At 41.5% G+C, this 9,817-nt stretch overlaps 2 protein-coding genes across 2 annotated transcripts; one reads left to right on the top strand and one right to left on the bottom strand.

Annotated features, from left to right (window-relative positions):
• The first annotated feature begins 443 nt into the window (after positions 1-443).
• Positions 444-5,923, top strand: LOC124320223 (thyroid adenoma-associated protein homolog). Its single transcript, XM_046782978.1, has 7 exons — positions 444-577; positions 652-785; positions 865-2,830; positions 2,897-3,036; positions 3,100-3,453; positions 3,521-4,541; positions 4,613-5,923. The coding sequence occupies exons 2-7, from the start codon at positions 687-689 to the stop codon at positions 5,743-5,745; spliced, it is 4,713 nt and encodes a 1,570-aa protein (XP_046638934.1). The 5' UTR covers positions 444-577; positions 652-686; the 3' UTR covers positions 5,746-5,923.
• Positions 5,734-9,378, bottom strand: LOC124320293 (sodium-coupled monocarboxylate transporter 1-like). Its single transcript, XM_046783100.1, has 18 exons — positions 9,014-9,378; positions 8,792-8,881; positions 8,534-8,693; positions 8,384-8,449; positions 8,242-8,293; positions 8,112-8,179; positions 7,968-8,036; positions 7,797-7,882; positions 7,673-7,736; positions 7,520-7,596; positions 7,327-7,435; positions 7,152-7,261; positions 6,909-7,092; positions 6,755-6,841; positions 6,490-6,698; positions 6,221-6,422; positions 6,131-6,160; positions 5,734-6,061 (listed from the first exon to the last, which is right to left on the bottom strand). The coding sequence occupies exons 1-18, from the start codon at positions 9,127-9,129 to the stop codon at positions 5,930-5,932; spliced, it is 1,911 nt and encodes a 636-aa protein (XP_046639056.1). The 5' UTR covers positions 9,130-9,378; the 3' UTR covers positions 5,734-5,929.
• Positions 9,379-9,817: the final 439 nt, after the last annotated feature.

Genomic DNA, 9,817 nt, shown 5'->3' with positions numbered 1-9,817 from the left:
GTGCCCTCTATGAACCAAAATACTAATCTTTTGTAAAATAATTCGTCTGTAAAATAGTATATATATTTAACATTTTCAAGTGCAGACATATACCGGTTGTCGCAATGGTTAGAGAAACGAGCTACGACTCCTGGATAGCCAGTATCGAGTCCCAATTACCTAATTTCTTTTTTTTTTCATATTTGTTGTCTATTAATTTTGAAATAATTTAAGCTGGAAAAATAATACTAAATTACTGTTATTGACTAATTTTTTACGATTTTATAGCTTTATAAGTACATAAGCAAAGTGCAATCGGACTTAGAAAATTTTCAAACCGTTTATAGCTCATAGTTCACCCAATTGTCCACCAGGAAGCGCTGATCATACGTGACCACTGGCTTCAGCCGAGATAGCCGATTCCAACAAAAGTTCCCCCACCATACTAATACACCATGTTCATACACGGGTGGACGGTGGATGACAGCTTTTTTTTACCGTTGTTTTACAAGTGGCAACAGAGCTTAATTGCAGACTTCTCCTTTTTCTCATGTTTTGATTATCGGCTAGACGGCTACATGTGATTTGCTTTGGCACGGTATTGACAGACTTTTAAATTATTGTATCTTCGAATTTTTCTATAAACTAAATAGCGATTCTTTTTCTGTAAAGCTTTGCCGATCCCGTAATTGATCAAAAGCATAAAAATGGATACAAACCTACAAGAGAATTTTAATCATCATACTACAGTGGCAAAAGCACTTTCTCATGATGTTCAATCAGAAGCCTTTTACGGCACAATTAGGGTATATTTTATTAGAATTTTTGTTTTATTTTTTACGTATGTATTTTCTATATGTGTTTTCCTTTACAACATTTTTCCAGGCTCTTCTTACAACAATTCAAATATCGAGAAGAAAAGATTTTAAGTTAACAGAGCCCCCTGATCTTTTGTCAATAACTGAAGGACTGGTTAGAAATGCAAACCTTACAATAGACCTTGCCATAGTTGCTGGGAAAGTAAACTGCTTGACAAAAGTATACATCCAGCATAATCCTGTGGCAGTAGAGGATTTGATGGCTCAGTCTTCACAAATTACAGAGACTATTCCAAAAATGTGCTTCCTGTTCGGCATAATTGATTGTCTACCAACTGACAGATGTGAAGTGACTGTAATTACCATCGCAGAAGAAATCTGTCAACTCCTGAAAAATTTCAGTGCAACATATTTCCATCAGATGAAACTCCTGCTTGCTTGGCTTCAATATATCCGAAGTATTGTGCCCTTTATTCCCCATACAAATCCTGTTCGTGCCCAATTCCTCCTGCCTCAAAGTGTGATGATGGACATCATCAATCTTCATTGGGAGACAACTCAAGTGCAAAATTTACCAGAGCAATGCCTAGCGACAATCTGCGATATATGGCGTATCGCCCAGCCAACATCGCAGTACGCCGATATCGTGGCTAAGATGGCGTTGACCAACTTGACGTGGAAATCAAGGACAAAATACCTTATCTTGGCAACCGTACTGCCTTTCACCAACTTCAAGGAAATTTTGTGCGAGTACCCCGACACCATTTACGCTATAACGACCAGTCTTGATTCAAATATTCTCTTGGCAGCTGGAACCTCTCTCTTCAAAGCTTTCACAAAAAAATTGACTCCTGACGAGTGGGAAGACTACTGCCAAAGTGTACTGCTCGATGCATTGAACCACTCGAACCGAAACACCCATTTAAATGCCGCCCATTACTGGCTTCCGTGCTTGATTCACACCTCGCCTGTGGTTCTGATCGAACTGAAACAACGCCTCCTAAAATCTGATAACTTCAATTGGCTAGCCTACATATCGCTATTGAAGTTGATGGATCATCTAGATGACAGAGATAGACTACTTACTTATAGAGCCTTGAATCATAGCGAAGAAGAAGTAAGAGCAGCTGCATTTGGAATCCTACTTCATACGAATAAGAAGACAGAAGTCATCCGCGCCGAAGATTGGGATTTGATGAACAACTTCTTGCTCAACAATCTCCGATCTGACAATCCGCAATTTAGATTGAAATTGCTGTCCACCACACGGCTTTTCTTGATTCGCCTATTGGAGTCTTGTCTTAGCAGGATCAAAGGCAATTGTCCTTTAGATGAAGATATTGAAAATTTGAGGAAGCTTCATGACCAACTACTTGAGGGTTTGACTCCTTTATCCAGCTATCAGAAGAAAGTTACTTCATTAGGTGTCCTTCGCTACATCCAGCAGTTGTTTGGCAATAGTGATGCTCAGGCAGACAGTCTAGCTAAAGGGGCTTCATTATCGAAACGTCATCAGTTGATCCAGCTAGCCGGAGATCGCTGGGATTTTACTGGAAAAATACCTCTAGACCATTACACCATCTGCTTAATGGATGAGGTGATTGACGTCCGCCATAAAGCAGCGGATATTCTGCGGGACTTTTTCCCGTGCCCACCTTCCAGTTATTTACAGTTGCTTTACCGCCAAGGATTAGAGATGTGCGATAGTGCCAAATTCCAGCGGAGTGAATGCGGTGCTGCCGTAATTCAAATGATTAGTCATTGGTCACCTACAAGCCAGGATATCGAACCAAAATTAACGTTAGACTTTCTGATGGGGGAGATTCAAAAACGGTTTCATCAACTTAAGTTAGACTGGATGTCCGGAGCAGCTCAACAACCTGTTCATGGTTTCGTTGGCGCTCTGGTCAAAGTTCTTCAGCTTCCACACCATTCACACTCGGTGACATCCTACACAAGTTTGATTGAACTAAGTCAAACGATAAGTTGTTATATGCTGGACATGTTAGCCAGCAAATCAACTGGAAGTCCAGGTAATGTCCTTTTATAGATATCAAAATTAACCATTTTAAAACTATGATTTCTAATTTTACTTGTAGATGTGGCGCCATCGTTCGAGGAGATGAGTCAATCCATTGACGATATTGTTCGCCGAAATAATTCGACGAACATGAATGATACGATAGCCATCAGTGTTCAGCAACAGCTGGTCTTGGCCTGCGCCTGGCTTAACTTGAAGGTTTAGAAACTTGTAACAATTTAATGTTTCCAGTGTCGCTAAACATTGAATTCATTTACGTAGGAATCGGGTTATTTGGCTGTTCAAGTTGCCACTTTGCTGCTAAAGGACGAGCGACTGCCCCAAGAAGAACGGATCCACCAGATTGATCAGTGCGCCCAAGTAGTGTATCAAATTCTCATCCGTTGTCGCCATAAAGGCGCTATTGAAGCAGCCGGCGATGCTATGGGCTTACTGTGTAGAAAATTGTTTGCCAGTCAAGAGGAAGCAATCAGAACCATTCCTGGAAAGATATTGACCAATTTTCTACAACGGCTCGAAAATTCAAAGTTGGGGGCATCCATCACTCGCCGCTCGGCTGGGCTAGCTTTTTTGGTTAGCAAGATTGTAAGCAGTCAAGCAGAAAAGTCTTCACCGGTAAGCTCTCAACCGTATATATATTTGAAAATAAAATCAAATAATGTATTGTTAACGTTTCTTCCAGGATTCATTACTCGTAGTGGCAACTAAAAGATTGATTAACGTTGCCCAGCGCCCAGTTGATATGAATGAACGACAAGATGATGTCTGTGATTTGCCCCAGTCAGTGGCCATGCATTTACTTAAGTCGCTGGTTCACGATGCTTCGCTTAGTGTTGGATTACAGCCCGAATTGATGGAGCCCATCGTCAAGTTGAGCGTCGACTCTTTTGCGCATCCGCACTGGTCCGTTCGCAATGCCGCTTTACAGTTACACGGAGCCGTTATTCCGCGATTGATTGGTGCATCTAGCAAGACGACGGCAGAGATCTTTCACAAACTTCCAGGATTAGAGTCATTCTTCCTTGAAAAGTTAGCCGAACAACCCGAAGATCAACAACTAGTTAGCGGTGGTCTTATTCCAAGTCTCAGCATTTTAAGTCGCCTTTCGCCCGACTATGGAAACGAAGCCCGAAATTCCCTTTTCGTTTCCAAACTCATGGCATTACTTGGCCATCCAGTTGTTCAGGTCCGGCAATTGGCTGCACAAAGCCTGTTGGCGTTTGTCTCGCTCTTCAAAACCAAATGGATCACGATGCAACTTTGCGAAGATGCTATGGTCTTGGTAACGCAAAAGAGTTCCGAAATACCACTGCATTTCTGTGTCATCGGATCCTCCACTACAAACAGCCTCCACGGATGCCTATTGGCTGTGTTCGAATTTTTAAGTCGCTGTCGTGACATCGCACTTAGCGTCGAAGACTGGGAGATGATTCGCGAGGCAGTTTCGGCACTTGTTCCCGTGGAGAATGACCATCGCAGTTATTACATCAAATCTGCCATTTTGAAGCTTTTCCAAATGCTGCCGAGCATGGCTGGGGACGTGGATTTTTTCAAACCCTACAGAGAGGAATTGGTTCGCAAGCTGTACTACAATCAACCCGGTTTTTGCGACTGGCTGAGGCTGAAAACGGAACTAATCGTCAATAAAATTTCACTCAACTGCATGCTGCCTGCCATCGAACACTTTCTACCCATCCATAACGGTATAGAAATTAGCCCAATGATTATTTTTCATTATTTTATGAACTGACATGTTTTATTGACTGTATTTCAGGAACGGATGTAGTGGAGATGGCCCTGAGAGGTCTTAAAAATCGATTGGCTCGCTTGTCGAGTTCCAGTGTTTTGGCCAATACCGTAACTTGTTTCGTTACGTACTACATCAGCCATTGGCAGTTGTACCCTAGTCTGGTACCTGCCTGTCTCGAATTCGTTCTGGCTCGAGGAGCTACTTGTCTGTTGGAAAGTGATACATCGCTTCAAGCGAACCTTGATTTCCTGTTGGGCACATTCATCGAAACAAGGCAATTAGGTTCTGCCGTGGCTCTATCAGCGATCCCAACAGCGTCTGCTGTCATCAAAGAAACAATAGAGAAGAGCCTTCCGGTTGACAATTTAGACAGTGTCATTTTTCGACTAAGTCGCTGTTTGTTGGACGCTTCACAACCAGAAGAAGCGCCACCGTTCCGTGCCGCGGCTGCTGCCAGTCTCAAAATGACGGGAAGGCTATTAGTAGAAAGGACGTATAAAACGGCGGAAACCAGTCGAAATCTTTTCCTCCTTATTTTGAATCTTATTCAAGATGAGGAAAAAGACATTCGAGGAGATACAGCTTTCTTTTTGACGGATCTAGTCTCCTCACTAAACAGTACTTCCCCAGAAAATCCGCGCATGTTTCAGATGAGTCCTACTTGCTGCCTTGAAGAATTTGCTCTTCACATTCACCACTGGTTTCCTAAGCAACACATTGTTCCAGTCATATTTGATTTGTTGAAAAACTGTGATCCGGTTGAAATTGATGAAATTCAACAGCCCTTGTATGATCGGGAACCCCGAAATTTTTTCCAAGAGGAGACGGAATCGGTCCGATTCCTCGTCAAAGTGGTCAAGTCATTGGCCAGTGCTATGGAATGTGATGATAACCATCCCTTCCAGTTGAATGTTGACGTTGAACACACTTTTGAAGAAGCCCACCAATGCCTTGATCGCGTCAGACCCAATCTGTCGTTCAGCGCAGAAGCAAATGAATGGCTTTTTACTCAATCAGCAGAAAGTTATTCAGTTCTTATTCGACTCAATGCCCGCTTATCTATTATAGGTTTATGCTGTCCATCTTGGGAGACTGACCACCGTTTTCTGGAGCTCAAAAGCTTAATTGAACGAATGACTCATCGCTGCGTTTCGTGATTTTTTTTTCCCGATTGTTTTTCCATTTTTTTTAAACAAAATTTGGAGTTTTGGCTATAAAAGGGGGAAGTATTTCAACAGTTTTGAACATGTTTACCAGTAAAATGGTTAAATTTGTCAACAAATTATTGTACGAAAGGTATTACGGAGTAGTAAATAAAAATTAATGATTACGAAACCGTGCTTATTCTGTGTCTTTATCCGACGATCTCCTTTTAATGCTGCTTATTGTTTGGAAATCATCGGGATTGCTGGAAGAGAAAGCTACATTGATTTCACCTACTTTTTCCTCAGGTTTCGTTTTGATTTCAGGAACCTGTCAAACCAGTGATCAGTTATGCTTAGATTTAAATGCAGAATTTTAAAACGTTGAAGTAAAACTTACGTAATCGTCGCCAACGTGGAATCGTAAAAACTATTGAGGTAACAGAACCGTTTATGAAAGGAATAGATTCAAATTTAAGTATTTAATTACCTCTTTGGCTCTTTTAGGTAGGAACCAGTACATGTTTTTGCCAGTATTGCAGATAAGTGACGGATTTAGTTTTCGAGGGTCTTGTAATCCTGTGATGGCACTCACGATCAAGCCAACCACAATTACAGTAAGGCATCCGCAAGCGGAGTACCACATGTACGAAAGCTTGTACAAACCCAGTGGTTCGTAGGCTTCATCTTCCCTATTTTTGATTAATCCTTTGCATTAGCTAAACGTACAGAACATTTGATTTCAATTTTTGCATATACAGAGGCATTGAGGTAGTTGTTTCCCAGTCCATTGTAGTCAATTCTGTCGTCGTAAAACTGGTAAAATTGGTTCTATTGAAGGGCGGGCACCCTTCGAAGCTGACAGGCTTGCGTGGAACTGTTAGGTAACCTTGTGCTTTAGCTACTTGCGTCCCTATACCGATCCATAACATCAGAGAGAGGCTGCTCAAGAGGCCAGCCGCAGCTCCCTACGGTCAAAAATAAAATGAAACTGGCACAAACCAATGTAAACTTTAAGACTAACGATAGCGTTGGCCCAAGGGAAGAACATTCCCAACGTGAAAACACCGAGAAGTGGTCCCCCGAGAATTCCAAAGATGCTCAGTGCGGCCTGTAAGTATGAACACGGAATCTTGATTCACTAATTTGTTGTTATTTAATTGTTTCATTGATGATACTTCAAGGACGTTACCCAGCTGGGCAGCTACAAAGACCAACCCGAAGCACAAGGCACCGAAACCCAATGCAATGAATTTGGAAACGTTAGTGGCCTGGGCATCGCTCATTCCTCGTCCGCAGAAGGGTCGGACGAAATCCTCCAAACAGATGGCAGCCAACGAGTTCAAACCGCTTGAAACCGTACTGTACGACGAATCGGTAAATTAACAAACATAAAAAATTCCATTAGTTAGGCCGTATACCTTAAAGCACCGCTAAAAATTCCGGCCACAAATAATCCTGGAACTCCGGGATAGTTTCCGAGTGTGTCCATAACGAACCGTGGAAATAACTGATCCGGTTTAGAAACAAGCTGCATTCAAATTTCCCGTATTTTATTTTTGCCAGATTTATTGACGACTTTAATAATTGGATTACCCCAGCACCAAGAAGGTCGCAATCTTCGTATCGTGCAAAGATTACCATGCCAGCATAACAACACAGCGAGATGAGGGCGACCAACCCGACCAAGTTGATCCAAACAGCGCTGTAAAGAGAAAACATCAAAAGGTAAACACATTTTTTAAAACAGGCAAATATGTTTATCTTTATGGTTTTTTTAGTTGTATACTTTCTAGCCTGTCGGATGTTAGCTACTGTCAAGTACCGCTGCACTTGCGATTGGTTCACTCCGTAAATAGTCACCCACTAAAACGATAAAAGCACATTTTTACAGTAGGGATAAGAAAAAGTAGAATAAATGTTACAGTCTTTTAACACCCACCGTGAAGTAACCCCCGACGATTAGCGACCAGACAGAATGTCTTTTTGCGGGACTCGGGTCAAAACTAGCAAGAATAAATGTCATTAATTTAATGTTTGAAAGTAGAAAACTTCTGTGGCCATACTCTCCAAATTCCACTCTGTCTGTAGCTTGGTTTGCGGCCCACACAGCTGCACTACCACCTTTGTCAACGTCCCCTTTAAATACCACCTGTGAAAAATTGACGTCATGTAAATTAAGCCTAACGATATGACATCCGAATCGATCATTTTAAAAGATGAATTAAGAAACCCACCACAGCCATCGAAATGAACATGATAATAACTTGAACGGTATCAGTCCACATGACTGCCTTCATCCCCCCCTGTAAATAGTTCGGACAATTAGCTTTTGTCAAGTGTTTCTTTGGCTTTAAAAAAATTTGAATCATTTCACTTACGACCACAGTGTAGAAAATGCAAACAGCGAAAATAGCCGTGACCGAGATGTAGACGTGAATACCAGTCACTATAAGAGAAAAAATATCGATAACAGGCCGCAGGTAAATATTTTGCGTATTTATGTATTACCTTGACTGAGAGCCAGAGCGGGTGCGTACACAACTACGGCCATGTAAAGACTCTGCAAGAAAAATCAAATCCGATTGTTTTCGTTGATTAAAGCCCATAATTATACTCTAATCTATAATCTATATTAAGAATATGTACCAACCATCTGAACGGTGAATGTTGCCGACCCTAGGCACCGGACAAGTTTGTTGAATCGGACTTCAAGGTACTGCCGTGCCGAATAAATGATAAAGGATTAGCGAAAGCCATAACAAATAATGACAGTTGTCATTGCAGTAATTATAGGATGTACCTCGTAAGCGGATGTGACTTGAAGTTGGTAGAAGATTGGCATGTACAAGTAGTTGGTGGCCGGAACGACAAGAAAAAAAGCCAGCACTATTAGCCAATACATGGTCCCGAATTGGTAAACTTCGGCAGGAGTTCCCAGCAGCGTGATGGCTGACATGAAACTTTGGGTTTTTTGGGGGGTACGCGCAGAGGTCAAAATATGCATGCTGTTTATACACAACAAAAACTCCCGTTCTTTAAAAAAAAAATATTATCTTACCTCGCAATAAGAGACATGGCAACAGGGAAAGTTCCCATGTTCCTTCCGGCCATAAGAAATTCACTAGTTGTGTTTTGTTTAGCTCCGAAGCTTTGGTAAAATAAAAATAAAAGAAACTTGAAATATTTGACGATGGATCCTAAATTTATTGAGGTCATCGGGGATTGACCTCAATCTTCGTCGTTTACAATACTACATGATGAGAAACTTCAATTTGTTTACCATGCATAGTAGATACCGATTATAGCCGAAATGACTAACATGGCGACAAATACGAGGTAATCCGCCCAGCCGAACAACTGATCCGCATTGTAGTTGATGGTGTCGTTGTTTGACATTCTGATCGTCTGTAAATTCAAACAACTTGATTGGCTGAGCACTGGACACTAACTGGGAAACCACTGAACTGAAACAGCTTCGTTTTTAAGTAACACGGCGGGAGTGTTACAGGTAAGCACACCTAGGTACCGCTAGGCACCGGTTCTATGTTGCAACTGTTGGATGTGTGTTTTGTGCGAGGAATATTGCATCACTGGAGTATATGTCTGGGCAAAAAAAATCCCCTTCACTTTTTTAAGAGCGGCCCTACAGGTAAATTGCCTGGATATGGCAATGCGGGGATATTTTTATCAGGATGTTTAAACTTTCCATAACTTTCTCATGATTTATTTCGCTTTATGCATAGCTATTAATGGCTTCCATGTGAAGCAGAGATTAATTATTTTACAGCTACTGTAAAAATAATTCAGTCCAAGGGTAAGGAAGGTCTCAGCTTAAACTGAACGCCAATCTTACGTCTAGTTTAAGAAGAATTAAAAAAGGTCGAGCCGACCTCAACCTTCCTGTAATTCAAACGTTGGTATGATGTTACTTTCTAAAGGAGAAAAAAAGAGGGCCCATTTTTCAGTCAGTTGTTTTTGGACTCTTCAAGAAACTTGTCCGGAGAACTATCTTGGCTGATTTGGAGCGCGTCTTTGTGTGATCCTTTTCTATTGTTAAATCTAACCGTTGGTGTTGTGTTAAACC

The sequence above is a fragment of the Daphnia pulicaria genome, chromosome 1 (genome assembly GCF_021234035.1).
Source record: "Daphnia pulicaria isolate SC F1-1A chromosome 1, SC_F0-13Bv2, whole genome shotgun sequence".
NCBI lineage: Eukaryota > Metazoa > Arthropoda > Branchiopoda > Diplostraca > Daphniidae > Daphnia > Daphnia pulicaria.
The sequence above is the reverse complement of the archived record's forward strand: the minus strand, read 5'-3'. Positions and strand labels throughout refer to the sequence as shown.